Below are 13,765 nucleotides of genomic sequence, written 5' to 3' on the forward strand. Positions count from 1 at the left end.
TGACTTTGTGTCACCAATGGGAGGGCCCAACCACCATCAAAGGAATAATTTCAGGCTCTCCGTGTCCTCGGTCATCATGTCGTACAGTTTAGTCGAGCTGACCACAAGGTTTTCGCCATTGAAACAGGCCTCCAGGATGCGAACTTGCTGGGTATGCATAAGGGAATATACCATCACCTGCAATGTTTGGGCTGAATTAGCACAATACCGTCCAACCACCTTCAAAGCATAGGGCGCCATGCGAGAATATCACCGTCTGTTTCAACAGGAGAAAGAAGAGGACAGGAACCTTACAGGAGCTATTGTATGAGGCAAGGTGGACTTGAAGCTCAGCCGGTTGATCATCGAGTCGATAATGGTGATAAGTTCACCCTGAAGGAGCCGCTCATCCCCCGCAACCTCGCTTCTCAGAAGACATCTGAAGTGAGGCGGCGATGATCTGCTTTCTTCGTCGGAACGCGCGATATAGGTGAGAGACGCCTGCCACGAGTGGCCGTCGACACTGGGAAGTTCGTATAGCCCCTTCAGACGGGGATCTGCCCTTCTAGAACAAGGGAAAGGGGTTAGCTTGGAACAGCGGGCGCGAGTGCCCAGAACAAAAGGGAGACAGGGCTTACTCTTTATCTACAAGATTCGGAAGCTTGTTTCGTCCGCTGGCCATGCGCCGCCAAGGTAGCTATCCAAGTAGTAATGGAGTCCCATTGTTTTCAGTCGATCATCCGACTTCGGGTTGTAGGTTGGATACTCTGAGTCCTCCTCATCAGGCGGAAACCAGCATTCTTCCTCTGTCCATGCCCCGAAAAAGGAGGGGAGTTCGGCCTGGGATTCCAGTGACATTGGGCGATGTTGGATGCCCGCATTTTGGGCATCGTGTTGGTCGATATGGTCGGTCTGTAGCTGGCAGATTTTATTCTTGATTGTATTGAGATTATAACGGCAGTGTTTGCGGAGTCTCAGACTTGTTTCTTGATCATGATCCTGGGTGGCCATATCTGAGATTACTAGTTGGGAGGAAGAATGAACGGTTAGCTTGAGCAAAGGGACAGCCTGAGGTGGAAACCTGGAATTAAAGCATAACCAGCGCCAAGGCGGCAGGACTCAGGCATGGAAGAAGTATTGTATTAAGACCATGCAAATCGACTCAAGGAGTCACATTGGATTGTGAGTTCATTTGAGTAGTAGTATCAATTTCGGAGTTCGTTTATTTTTTTGTAATTTTCAATTTTCAATTTTCATTTTTCATTTTTCTCCTCTTTTTCTTCTTTTTTTTTTTTACTTTCTAATTCTCTGATCTTCTTGCTAAGCCCCAACATAACCAAGATATCTGACCTTCAGAACGGCAGTTAATCAAGAGCAAAAGAACCTGAGAAGAGCATAGCACCCCAAGACCGCAAATCACGCCCAAAGCCATACCGACTCCAAGCCCCCATCAAGACTGAGAGGAACTAGAAGCCACCCCCACCCTCACAACCGGGCACACTATAGACCCCCTTCAACCAAAGCACCGTATCGACCGGCCACCAGAGCGAGGTCACAACCACTGCAAGAAAACAGGCCATGTCCAGGTCATCGAGGTTGAGGGGGGGATCGAACTCGACAAAAGAAGCCAAGAAAATCCTGACCAGCACCAAAATCACCCAGCTCGATTTGAAGACGGCCAGGGCCCAGTGATGGGCATACCACTGGTCGACGCCGCCGATCAAGCCCAGAAACCCGGCGAGATAGCCGCCGATCTCCTGCTTCTTGTAGCACTGGTCGTGGGGCTCCAGGCTCTCATCCTGATCCCGCTGGATGCTGAGACCGATGGCGCAAGCGAAGAGCGCTACTAAGGCGAGTCCCCACACGAATACACACCCGTTCCCCAAAGCATCGCATCGATCGGCCACCAAAAAATAGTGACGATCATCATCAGAAACGAAATTGTGGACAGCCAAAACAAGCCTGGAGGAGTACCCGCGGAATGAGGATCATATTTGCCGCCATAGCGGTAAATAAGAAAACGCCCAGCCTCCAAAAATGCCCACATCGACTTGAGGACGGCAAGCAGCCAACGATGAGCATACCAATGGTCGGCTCCCAGCAGGCCCAGGATGCAAGCCAAGCCGAGCGCCGTGTCGTGCTGGTTTGAGCACCGGTCATTGTCTTCGTTGTTGATGTTATGATCGCGCTTGTCTTGATAGTAGGTGGCGAGGTTGAAGAAGACCATGAACAAGCAAAGAACTGTGAGGGTGTAGATAGTGCACCTGGAAGCCCACTTCTCGTCTACATCATTCCGGACACGGAGAGGATGAGGGTAGATTCTGACTTCGTAGACTAGAATGCCAGGGAGTCGTTGTTCTTCGACGTCCATGGGAGCGGCTGACATTTTGGTGGGAAGCCTACATGGAGGCGAATTATTGGTGAGTTCATGCTCATAGGCAGGCGGTGGAGTCGGCTCCCTCGGGTTTTCGAGAGACTGGGGAGAATAAGTCGGAGCCTCATGAGGAACTGGCAAAGTTTCCTCGGAGACCTCAAAAGCTCCAACGGAGGGCTGCGAAGACCCAGTCCGAGTCCGGCAGATCACCGAGGAAGCCACTGGGGATTGGAGAGAGTCAGATTGAGTTGTAAACGAAGAACTCATGATGGACTGCAAACACTTCAATCACTCGTATGAGGATTTGATCTAGGCGCCCTCAGGTAGTCGCTCAGGCTGCGTCAAACTCAGAATTTCAAAGGCGGGATGCAATACTAGTGCTGATAAAAATGGCAAGCCTTGCTGAGAGTGGGCGGGGCTTTTATGTTGAGAGGATCGACGTGTCTTCGAGGTGAAAAATTCTTCGTATCTGGCGGGAGAATCGGGTGGAAGCATCTGTCAACCAATGCAGCCCAGTAAGAGGGTCCTTGCTCATCTTGTAAACCACCAAAGTAATCCTGGACTGAATGGTTACATTGCTGGTCAGCATTGCACTTCGCTGTTCTCCTCGTTTGGTGCGGCGGATAATGGATTTGACAGGTTTCATCTGTTGCCTGAAAAATGACTACGAAGGCATGGCATAGCCTCGTAACTAACAGTAAACAGGCAAGGGAATTTTCCTGTGACGTGACCTGTACACGTCGAAGAACCAATGACTTTTGAAATATCGTGCATCTTTGAAGACGAAGGACTGATCCACTAAGATGTGTATTCGGCATTGGGTGAGAGATCCAAGGGACCTACCGTACCACACTCCTCCAAGCTTGGAACTTCGATAAACCGTCTTGAATCATGCAAAGTGAACGGTCACTATAGTATGATATATTGACCGATGTGCAGGAAGGAAGTCGGGGACTCTGATTCTCTGCGCGGTAGAGCGAGAACGTGCCTCGGCGTCGTCACGATGATGAGCAGGCGTTGATCTGCGAGCATCTGTCCAAATCGACTGGTGCTTCACTCGGGCACAGCAGGCGATTGTCAAGCAAACGCATTGGTGAAACCATCCGATAGAGGGATTTGAGAATCTGGATGTACAGTGTCTCAGTTTTCCTCATTTGGCACCATATTTACGAGGCAATGTTTCGGCAAGCGGCATCAATGAGTCAACGGATCTGACTGCAAGATCAGTTACGAGAGTACCAGGGAGAGAAAGTAGTCAGTGGGGCAGGATCAAGTGCCTCTATGTGCGAGCAATATACCACGCTAATGGCAGCGATGAGACATAGGTCTGTGTCCTTGTCGTTGGCAATTGATGGCAGTGCACCTTTCAGCTGTGCAAGAGAATAAGCCCATGGCTGCTCTGGGCCTGTAGAGATCCAGCCATTCGTTGCTTCTGTAGACCTTCAAGGAGTGATGTCGAAGGACACCGGATAGGTGATGGATAGAAGCTCTACTCCAAGAGTGTGTTGTGTTATCGAAACTGCTTAAGGTCCACGGTACTAAGACGGACAACCTACCGCTTTAGTGTCCGCTTAGGGCCTCAGGCTAAGAACTGCAACAGCAGCAGTACGTACCGCACCCCACTAATCTCCCGCCCGCTAAACACAGCGTTATCGCAAGTGGGGCCTCCACATTCCATAAGTTCTTCTCTCCTCACCATCATCTTTCCTCCCTCCCTCCCACACCTCGTCCTCCCTCTACACCAACAAACCCACAGAACACAACCAAAATGCCGCCCCAAACCCAAACCCCAACAGTTCCAGTCCAAATCCTCGACGGCGGCTTGGGAACTACTCTCCAAGACCACCACGCGACAACCTTCAACTCAACCACCACCCCGCTCTGGTCCTCGCACCTCCTGATCTCCTCCCCCCCGACCCTGCTCGCCTGCCAGCGCGCCTTCATCGAAGCCGGCAGCGACGTCCTCCTGACGGCGACCTATCAAGTCTCCATCGAAGGGTTCGCGCGCACCAAGACCGCCTCCCACCCGGACGGGATCCCGCGCGATGCGATCGCGCCGTACATCCGCACCGCGCTGACTGTGGCGGCCGACGCCGTTAGAGGATCAAACGCCAAGATCGCGCTGAGCCTGGGCCCGTACGGGGCGTGCATGATCCCTGGACAGGAGTATAGCGGGGCGTATGATGCCGAGCATGATGACGAGGAGAGTCTGTTTCGGTGGCATCTGGAGAGGTTGCGGTTGATCGTGGAGGCGGTGCAGCACGACGACGGTCAAAGGTTGGAGGACAAGGTGCAGTATGTGGCGTTTGAGACGGTGCCGCGGTTGGATGAGGTGCGCGCGGTGCGGCGGGCGGCGAGGGCGGCCGGGTTGGAGGCGATGGGGATCCCGTTCTGGGTGGTGTGCGTTTTCCCCGTCGAGGGCCAGGATGCCTTGCCGGATGGGAGTGCGGTGGAGGCGGTCGTGGAGGCGGCGTTGAGTGGGCCCGAGCCGAAGCCTTGGGGCATTGGGATGAACTGCACCAAGGTGCATCGGCTGGGCCGGTTGGTGAAGTTGTTCGGGGAGGGGGTGGAGAAGGTGCTTGGGAAGGAGGGGGCGCGGGCGAAGCCTGCCCTGGTGTTGTATCCCGATGGCACGCAGGGGGAGGTCTACAATACCACTACCCAGGTGTGGGAGAAGAAGGTCGAAGGACCCGGTGCTGCGGATTCGGTATGTCTCTCACACACACACTCTCTCTTTCATGTTTTCAGCTGTGGTCATGGCGTCCGTCAAGTTCTCACACTTGACTTTCGTGATTCATGTTGCGCATGTGCACTAACGATGAATAGCGTCCGTGGGAAGTTCAACTTGCAGAGGTTGTCAATGACGCTCGTGCTGGCGGCCACTTCAGCTCGATCCTCGCGGGTGGGTGCTGCAAAGCGTCGCATCATGACATCGCCAAGCTCCGACAACACTTTCAATGATTATCAACCACAACATATGTACAAATAACTCAAAAGTCACTACGCGAAAATGATACCAATTATAGTGGAGTGATACTATGTATACTAGGATAGAGCCAAAAAAGGGTTGGAAAAAAAAAAGTCTAGTGGGTATCACCGTCTAGGTATATACAAGTCTATATACAACAGCATGTGTATGTACTTAGAAGATCCAGTCAACAAAGCGCTTGAGGGGCGTCCGGGGTCCGTGGTCTTTGACAATGATCTCGCCCTCCACGAGGCGGCCAGACCAGAGATCCAGAGAAGATGCGCGGACAAACTAAAGCAACCTATTAGCGTCTACTCGCGAAACAAGAGGGATGAAGTGGGACTAACCTTGCTTTTCTTGAAGATCTTCCAGAGAATGATTGGCACAATGAAGATCGGAATGCCAACATACGAGGCGAAAAAGTCCGAGGTAGACCAGTTCCCCTTGAGGAAGACAGGGAATCCAGCCACAAGAGTGATAATGGTGGATCCAATGAATCCCACCCACGCGGTGTAGGGCTGGAATGGGCCCTGCCAAGGGAGGGTATCGCGACTATGGCCTTGGACCTTCATCGCCCGATGGAAGCGAATATAACAAAAGCTGAGAGTCGCCCAAGCAATTAAGCCGGCGATTGTGCTAAGGTTAAGGAGCCAGGTAAAGGCTTGAGAAGGACCACCACTTCCGAGACCTAAGCAGAATTTTGGTTAGATGAATATTTTGATAGTGAACTGGTAAGGTATGCTTACTCAGATAGGCCAGAGGGCCGAAGAGCCAGGAGACGACCACTGCAACATACGGAACACCTTTCTTTGTGACCTTGCCAAAAAACTGGGGGAGTTGGTGATCGGTGGTCATGGCTACGATCATGCGTGAGCCGACCCAGCAGTACGAATTACCGGCAGACCAGGCAGAGATCAAAACACAGGCATTCACAACCGAGGGGAGACCACTGATGCCGGCCTGCTTGATGGCGATGACCCATGGAGAGCTGTTGGCATTGCCAGAGCCAGAGGTGAGGCCAGAGGTCCGGGGATCGACAATCATTCCAATGAGCAGGGCTCCGAGGATGTAGAAGAAGGCAATGCGGTAGGTAACGCGACGGGCAGCCTTGGGGATGGCGCGGTGCGGGTCCATAGCTTCGGCGGCGGCAATGACGACAGTCTCGACTCCAACAAAACTGAAAGAGGCGTTGACGAAGGCTGACAAGAATCCCAGAAAGTGCCCAGTTGGTCCTGTAATGCCATTGTAGTTGGTCCAGGGACCAGGGTTGTGCCAGTAGCGGAAGCCAATGGTCTCGTGGTTCGGGCCGCCGCCTGCGGTGATCACGATGGCCACGATCACCAAGCCCAGGAAACACAAGACCTTGATGGCACCTGTCACGACTTCACTCTCGCCATAGAAACGGACACTCATCAGATTGATAATCAAGATCAGTGCCAACCCGACTGTTATCACCACGGCCGGTGTTATGTCTGACCAGTAGCTCACCACGACCGCGGCCGCGGAGACCTCCGAAGCAATGGCAATGGTGTAACAATAGCCGTAAGTGATGGCGAGAGAGAAACCGACGGCGGGATCGATGAACCGAGTAGCCCAGTGGGGGAAGGAGCCTGCAGTAGGAAAGACGGTCGCCAGCTCGGCGATGCTTTGCATGACACACCACAGCACAAACCCCACGACAATGTATGCCAACAACAAACCGGCCGGCCCTGATTTCGCATAGGCAGAGCCGGCTCCGACGAAGAGACCAGTTCCAATACCACCGCAGAATCCAATCATGCTGATGTGGTAGTTTTTGAGTCGACGCTGAGTGGCACCACGGCCACCCACGTTAAGCTCCATCTCCCCTTTTACCGGGGGACCATCCTCTTCGCCATAATAGTTGGGCACCTTCGGATCACCGCTTCCATGATGCTCAATCTTATTCTCCGCAGCGGAGACTGAAGAGTCGTACATCGTTTGCGCCGAAGGTGGTGCAGGTGCTCACAGGCAGAGGAAGTCCGGGGGAAAAGCTGAAATGTGGGATGAGGGGGGGGGGGAAATGTCTTGGAGAGAAGGAACACCGGGGGACAATTATATCAATCGAAGGCAGGCAGGCGACCAACCGATTGAACCGCGCAGCTTGCCACCGATCGGCCTCGCGCGGAGAACCACTTTTTTTTTTCTACCCACCGTCGCCGCAGTGTGCAATCGCCATCACGACATCGGGTAGCGGATTGGCACCATTCCCTTTTGACGCTAAGCGTGCCATCCTCCCCACCGCACGCGTGCCGCTCTATGGTGAATTTCCGAAGACGGCCTCCACTTGGCCCGTAAGATGGGGACTGCGATTGAACATGCGAATTAGTCATTCGTGTTGATACAAGCTTTAAATGACAGGGGTAGAAGAACCAAGAACTTCTTCTGCGTTCAGGCCGAGTCCAGGATTGGAGGAGCCATGACATGAGGAGAACCGGTGTGGCGAAGAGAGATTACAGTTTTTCGAGAAAGAAGCGTGAAAGTTCCCAGTTCCGGATCTGCCCTTGGGAGCAGTGTGCGAGGCACGTGTTTTGGATGGCCACTAGTCCTGGTAGAGCTTAGTGTGGTCTGCAACGGTTCCTGCAGCCGCTCACTGCAATTCCGCACTACCAGCTTACGCTTAAAATTCTAGCGTCGTTCGGGCCAGAGCCAAGACGGAATTGCTGCTCATCGCTTCTGGAGTCTTTGTGCAGCATAGCAACGCAGGTGTGCTTTCTTTTAAGGATCATCCACATGGATTTCACTTTACTGAGAATCGCTACGTATACTTCAGTCTCCTTCCATCATCATCAGGTCCAGTCTGAACCCGCCGCCTCCGATTCGGAGAAACCTACTCCGCTTCTCGCATAGCTCTTACGTAAAACTCACACAAGCTCGGGGACCCAAGCGTAATTAGCTCCCTTTCGATACGCTGTTCGTGAGAGCAATCAATCAATGAAGCTGGGCAAAACGATAAGAGATGGCCGCGGTTCTGTGCTGAAAGGCAATTTCGGCCGAGCAAAACGATTGCCTGAAGAAACGGGATGGGTGGTCTAGATTGCTGGGCGCATCGAATATTGTTCTTCTTCCAATTGATGTCACTCTTTGCCACTGTCAGGTGCGGATGGACCCCAGGTGGCTCTCATGAGCACATTCCCATGTCAGATCGCGTCATAAGAAGAGAGTGATCTTTTGTATAGTGCTTGGAAGGTGTAAGAAGAGTGGTGTGGTGCCAATGCCTAACGGTAGCCTCTCGAGTTCTCATCAACCATTGACGCCCATATTCATTCGTCTAAATGCTCAAGTGGCGATGCATAATAGCCTTCGCCAGTGGTAAAACATCGCAAGGCGGGAGTGCTGGCTTAGTTTGCGCTGGGTCGAAAACGGTCGTTCATTTAAAGACAGAGAGCAACTGAAATGCGCAGGCTAGTTAGTAGGTCGCCAGAATTACTAGTCGATCTCGGACCCGGCGAGCCCGGTTGAGAGACTAAGTAGAGCTGATCTCTCGTTGATCTGCATTGACAGATATTAGTTGGAAGCTGACCGTTATGTGTACCTATTACCTATCCAATGCCATAAGCTATGAAGCGCAATGGTCATCGCTGCAAACCATCGACTATACTGCAATGAAATGTCTATGCAGTCATTCATTTGTAATATATCACATAACCACCACAATCCCAGCGCAGCAGCGTACAAGCTCGAAAAGCGACATCGACCGAAATGCACATTCTCAGAACCCAAGCCTTCACCCCCCAGCAAACTAATATACATCACACCAAAACCAAAGCCTTTTTTAATCCCCAACGCCAAACATACAGTACATAAAAAGACACATCACCACTCGCCGAAACAAAAAAAGTAGAGATATCATCACGATCCATCATCACCAACATCCTCCCTTATGTCCCATCCAAAACCCCCTCATTTCTTCCCCCCCTTCCGCTCCCCCTCCCCCTCACCATCCCCCTTCCCCCAAGTCCAGACATCCCAAATATGCTCGCGGATCAAATCCCCATACCCCTTTCCCTCATCGAGGGCCTTCTGCTCCTCGCGCAGGCGCCGCTCCTTCCACCCCTCGGTCTCGCCACCCATCCACACGCGCTGCAGGACGGGCTTGTCGAACTCCTCGCGGGCCTTCAGCTTGGCCAGCTCCTCCCCCTTGGCCTCCTCGATCTGCCGCTCGCGGTCCGCCTTCAGCCGGGCCTGGATCTCCAGCGCCCGCTCGCTGGGGAGCCCGTTCCCCAGCGAGGCCAGGGGGTGGCTGCGGCCGGCGGAGATCTTGTCCTCGAGGCGGTCGACGATGCTGCGGCCGGTGCGCTCGCGCGTCAGGTGGTTGGCCGAGATCGAGAAGGCGCTGAGCTGGAGGACGGTCAGGTTGTCGAGCTTGCGCGGCGGGAGGGCGATGAGGATCGGGGAGGCAACCAGGAAGGTCCAGGCGGCGTAGGTCTTGAAGCGTTGGTAGTCGGCTTCCCGCTGGCTTTGGAGCGTGGCTTGTTGTTGCTGCTGCTGCTGCTGTTGTTGCTGATCTGGGGTAGTCGGGGGTTGTGGGGTGGTCATTTTGTTTTTGTCTTTTGGGGTGGGCGTCGGCTGGGTGAGACGCTTCTCCGTGGGATTCAAGTGTCAAGAAGTAGACAGACAGACAGAGTCTCGATGTTGGTTGCTATTGAGTGTGGGTTCGTTTATTTTCGTGATGAGATTCTTATCGGATCGGATGCAGGATATTGTCTCGAAGATGGAAATTTACGGGGGACGGTTGGGCCAGATGCGCAGACACAATGGTCATGTGACGTCTAGACATGCATCATACATCGCTTTCTTGACAGTCGCTAGGCCTAGACATAGGATATATAACCGGACCAGATATCGATTATTGTTGATGCTCATGTGCATAAGAGACAGATAGGTCTTTTGGATGACAGTAGAGAACCTTCATCTCCAAGTAGAGCCTCGCCGATGTCCCATTGCAATACAAAAATGTGAGGTGTCCGCATAACAATACAAGGCGCGTCAATAGCCGCTTCTTGAACCTTCACAATATCTCAACAACAACAAACTCCCTTTCATCCCCTAGTCTAGGGACATCCTGTTCATACTATATATTTCGCGTGGCCTATCCGAATTGGAAAATTTGAGGAGGTATGTGAAGTGATGCCTTTGTTCATGGAATGTGGGGAACATTTTACTGATCATAATCTACTCATATAGGTTGCTAAGTACAAGCATTGAGAGGAATGGCCTATCTCCCCTTTCCGCTCGAATATAACAACACTTCTTGAGTGGCTTTTTATGTGGCATTGATTCTCGTCATTGGTTGCCCAAGAAGCTTCGCATGTTCCTTTATACTCGCACAACAATCGGAGCTTAGATGGATATTGGGTGCAATTTCCGGCATCAAGAAAGAGATGGTAGGCATGGGAAGTCAAACTTTTAGATGCTGACAGTATCAGAACTTATGAACAATAGAGTAGTTCATTGCTGTGTATAGTAACTTATAATGAGGTGGACTATACTACCCATCATGGAGACGATATGCTATTTCTAATTTACGTAAGAGCAGACACGGCCCGCCGATGGTCTACATACAGACCCTCACTCCGCGAGGGGAAACAGAGCTCCTGTATCGATGTCGTCGGAAATTGTAACATGCTCGTAGTTGGCGGCTGCGTTGTCTGGCCTTTTGGCTTGTGCTTCCTGTATAGCTTGTGGAGTGCGACCAGTTTTCTTATTGATAGAGCAGCGGTGGTCGTCTTATAAGGAGATAGCAAGCCTCTTCCTGTTCCTTGTCTTTATGATCCTAAGTATATTTCAGGACACAGATAGAACTCTTGCGTGTTCTATGAGGATCATGCCTCAGTTTCCTCAGCACTTCTCAGGTTCGAATTGATCAGAGGGCGGAACAGCAGCGTTGTCTGGCCTTTAGCTTGTGCTGCCTGTATGACCTTTGTGGAGTGCGACCAGTTTTCTTGTTGAAAGAGCAGCGGCGGTCAGCTTGTGAAGAGGCAGCAAGCCTCTTCGCAAGCCTCTTCGTGTCCGTTGTCTTCATGGTCAATGCCATGGTTCGAGATCATTTTGCTGAAACTTCTGAAGTGTGACTTTTGTCTTTGTGGGCAGGGCAGCGGTGGTCGACTTGTTGGGAGGCAGCAACACTCTTGAAAATTGGCGAAGTGGAGTCCCTCAACAGGCCAGGGAGTCTCTCCCAACGTTGACCTGGTGCCAGTTGGGACGGTGCGGCTGGAAGTAGGAGGATGAGGGTTTTGAGATGCAGAGTCTCTGTCCCTGCTTTGGTCAGAAACATCCTTCATCTCCACGTCCAGGTTCTCACTGACCTTGGACTGCGGCCAGTTGAGAAATGATAACGAAAGTCGGCTAAGTGGATTCTTCGGCGGGCACGGAAAACGTCCTCCATGTCCACATCCACATCCTCTTGAATGTTAAACAACTCAATGTCTTGGTCATACATGATCATGGGCTGAATATCATGGAGAGGTTGAGATTCAGCGTCTTCAAAGTGAGCCCTTTTTGGAGAAAGAAACACATCTTCCATCATCACGTCCTGGTCATTGCTGACCTTTAGGATAGATCTCGGGGAGAATGGGGATTGTTAGTGCGGGAACAGAGGAAAGAAGAAAAAGAGAGGCTGAAGGAGGAAAGTCGGAGGGTGGGGGCGAGAGACAGAAGACGAGACAGGAAGTGGAACTTGGGAAGTGGAAGTTTATGGAAAGAGAGATTCAGATTACCATGTCGATTCACCACGGAAGGAACAGGTTTGATCTGTGAATACAATGGAAACTTTGCTGTCGGCACCAGAGCTAGGAAGGAACAGCTAGGCAGGGCCACCAAGGCGCTAGCTCTAGGTGAAGCAATAACCTCGAAAAGCATTGGGTTTCTAAATAAGTACAATACCTACAGTAAAGCGAATAAATCAGGTTGATAGAGACACCTACTTGTCCAGTCGGGACTTAGATTGATCTACAGTGAATGCCAGCAGTCATTCGGCAAGTGGGCAAGTGAAAAACTCTTGGTTGATCTGTCTCCTGACTAAACTACCAACGAGTTGATGGAGGGAAGAGAGACATTGATGTCTGTAGCTTTAGCTTGCAGTCCATCGACAAATACCCCATCGGGGTTCAACACCATACATGAGGAAAAAACATGGATTCTTAGACAAGACAAGAAGAGAGGAACTTGAAGCTTGCATTGCTTCACTCACTCCATCGACACATCACACACCCACCAGGGAAGCTCAGGGGCATCGACCATCTCAACATCAGCGTCCTCCATCTCCACATCTTCATCCTCGGCTTCAGCCATCTCAACATCCGAGTCATAAATGATCTCGGGCTCGGAACAATGGAAGAGGTGAACTTCTGCACCAGCAAAGTGTACTTTTTTCTTGGGAAGGAAGACATCTTTCATGACCACATCCTGGCCATTGCTGACCTTAAGGATGGAACGGGGATTCGCAGGGCGGGGGGGTTGCTTGGAGGCAGGCGTTGTATTCCTAACCTCACAACGAACATCTCTCATAACCACGTCCTGGTCATTGCTGACCTGGGACGGACGCCGTTGGGAGCGGCAGCGTCGGGAATCAGAATGGCGAGGTTTTTGAGAAGCAGGGGCTCTGTCCCTGCCCTGGCCAGAAGAGTTAGGCAGGGACTGGAGGCGCATACCCTGCGTTGCCTGGCCGGAAACATCTCTCATCACCACGTCCTGATCATTGCTGACCTGGGACAGACGCCGTTGGGGGCGGCGGCGTCGGGAATTGGAATAGCGAGGTTTTTGAGAAGCAGGGGCTCTGTCCCTGCCCTGGCCAGAAGAGTTAGGCAGGGACTGGAGGCGCATACCCCGCGTTGTCTGGCCGGAAACATCTCTCATCACCACGTCCTGGTCATTGCTGACCTGGGACAAATGCCAGTGGGAGCGGTGGCATAGAGGGTTGGGGTAAACATAATCACGGATTGTTTGAGAAGCAGGGGCTCTGTCCCTGCCCTGGCCAGAAGAGTTGGGCAGGGACTGGAGTCGGGTACCCCGCGTTGTCTGGCCGGTTTGCTTGTGCTGCCTGTGTGTTTTCTGTGGAGTGCGACCAGGTTTTTTGTGGACAGAGCAGCGGCGGTCGTCTTCTGAAGAGGTCGCAAATCTCTTCGTGTCCTTTGTCTTCATGATTCTTTGCATGGTTCGGGACACAGATAGAACTTTTTCGTGTTCTATGAGGATCAGGGTAATACGGATTTCAAGTTCAGGTGTAAAAAGCAACGCGAGTACGTGAAAGCAGATTTTGAAAGCAAGAACAGTTTTTTGAGACTCCTTTTTTTGTTTTTTGGTAGTCTGGAGAGAGGAGAAGAGAAGAAAGACCGAGGAGAGCCGCGAGGAGAAGAGCTGGTTTTGCTCGGCCGCACTAACAATTCGATGTCATGATGCTTTCAAGGTGATTCTGCTACTGAAGT

At 52.0% G+C, this 13,765-nt stretch overlaps 6 protein-coding genes across 6 annotated transcripts; 1 reads left to right on the plus strand and 5 right to left on the minus strand.

The window, feature by feature from the left end:
- Positions 1-36: 36 nt before the first annotated feature.
- Positions 37-990, minus strand: BO72DRAFT_456787 (uncharacterized protein; the record flags this gene model as incomplete). The annotated part of the gene is made up of 3 exons (XM_040946296.1): positions 37-147; positions 295-544; positions 629-990. The coding sequence occupies 3 exons, from the start codon at positions 988-990 to the stop codon at positions 37-39; spliced, it is 723 nt and encodes a 240-aa protein (XP_040803591.1).
- A 455-nt stretch (positions 991-1,445) lies between these two features.
- Positions 1,446-2,620, minus strand: BO72DRAFT_456788 (uncharacterized protein; the record flags this gene model as incomplete). The annotated part of the gene is made up of 2 exons (XM_040946297.1): positions 1,446-1,825; positions 1,855-2,620. The coding sequence occupies 2 exons, from the start codon at positions 2,618-2,620 to the stop codon at positions 1,446-1,448; spliced, it is 1,146 nt and encodes a 381-aa protein (XP_040803592.1).
- Positions 2,621-4,055: 1,435 nt separating this feature from the next.
- On the plus strand, positions 4,056-5,536 carry BO72DRAFT_445899 (homocysteine S-methyltransferase family protein). The gene is made up of 2 exons (XM_040944164.1): positions 4,056-5,060; positions 5,180-5,536. The coding sequence occupies exons 1-2, from the start codon at positions 4,122-4,124 to the stop codon at positions 5,312-5,314; spliced, it is 1,074 nt and encodes a 357-aa protein (XP_040803593.1). The 5' UTR covers positions 4,056-4,121; the 3' UTR covers positions 5,315-5,536.
- BO72DRAFT_31945 (putative amino acid permease) lies at positions 5,419-7,483 on the minus strand. Its single transcript, XM_040940550.1, has 3 exons — positions 6,068-7,483; positions 5,669-6,009; positions 5,419-5,612 (listed from the first exon to the last, which is right to left on the minus strand). Exons 1-3 carry the CDS (start codon positions 7,275-7,277, stop codon positions 5,496-5,498), a joined length of 1,668 nt encoding a protein of 555 aa, XP_040803594.1. The 5' UTR covers positions 7,278-7,483; the 3' UTR covers positions 5,419-5,495.
- A 1,783-nt stretch (positions 7,484-9,266) lies between these two features.
- BO72DRAFT_399375 (uncharacterized protein) lies at positions 9,267-10,026 on the minus strand (the record flags this gene model as incomplete). The annotated part of the gene is made up of 1 exon (XM_040942122.1): positions 9,267-10,026. A coding segment is annotated over exon 1 (612 nt), but the record flags the coding sequence as incomplete, so codon positions are not given.
- Positions 10,027-11,495: 1,469 nt separating this feature from the next.
- On the minus strand, positions 11,496-13,481 carry BO72DRAFT_493948 (uncharacterized protein; the record flags this gene model as incomplete). The annotated part of the gene is made up of 3 exons (XM_040948428.1): positions 11,496-11,597; positions 11,644-11,889; positions 12,552-13,481. The coding sequence occupies 3 exons, from the start codon at positions 13,479-13,481 to the stop codon at positions 11,496-11,498; spliced, it is 1,278 nt and encodes a 425-aa protein (XP_040803596.1).
- Between the last annotated feature and the right edge of the window lie 284 nt (positions 13,482-13,765).

The sequence above is a fragment of the Aspergillus fijiensis genome (genome assembly GCF_003184825.1).
Source record: "Aspergillus fijiensis CBS 313.89 unplaced genomic scaffold BO72scaffold_12, whole genome shotgun sequence".
Classification (NCBI taxonomy): domain Eukaryota; kingdom Fungi; phylum Ascomycota; class Eurotiomycetes; order Eurotiales; family Aspergillaceae; genus Aspergillus; species Aspergillus fijiensis.

Excerpts from the sequence above, each read along its gene's own strand:
- BO72DRAFT_445899 (XM_040944164.1), top strand. The coding sequence starts at position 4,122 with ATGCCGCCCCAAACCCAAACCCCAACAGTTCCAGTCCAAATCCTCGAC. Across the intron at positions 5,061-5,179 it reads GACCCGGTGCTGCGGATTCG|CGTCCGTGGGAAGTTCAACT; the intron begins GTATGTCTCTCA and ends AACGATGAATAG.
- BO72DRAFT_31945 (XM_040940550.1), bottom strand. The coding sequence starts at position 7,277 with ATGTACGACTCTTCAGTCTCCGCTGCGGAGAATAAGATTGAGCATCAT. Across the intron at positions 6,010-6,067 it reads CGGCCCTCTGGCCTATCTGA|GTCTCGGAAGTGGTGGTCCT; the intron begins GTAAGCATACCT and ends AATTCTGCTTAG. Across the intron at positions 5,613-5,668 it reads AGATCTTCAAGAAAAGCAAG|TTTGTCCGCGCATCTTCTCT; the intron begins GTTAGTCCCACT and ends AGGTTGCTTTAG.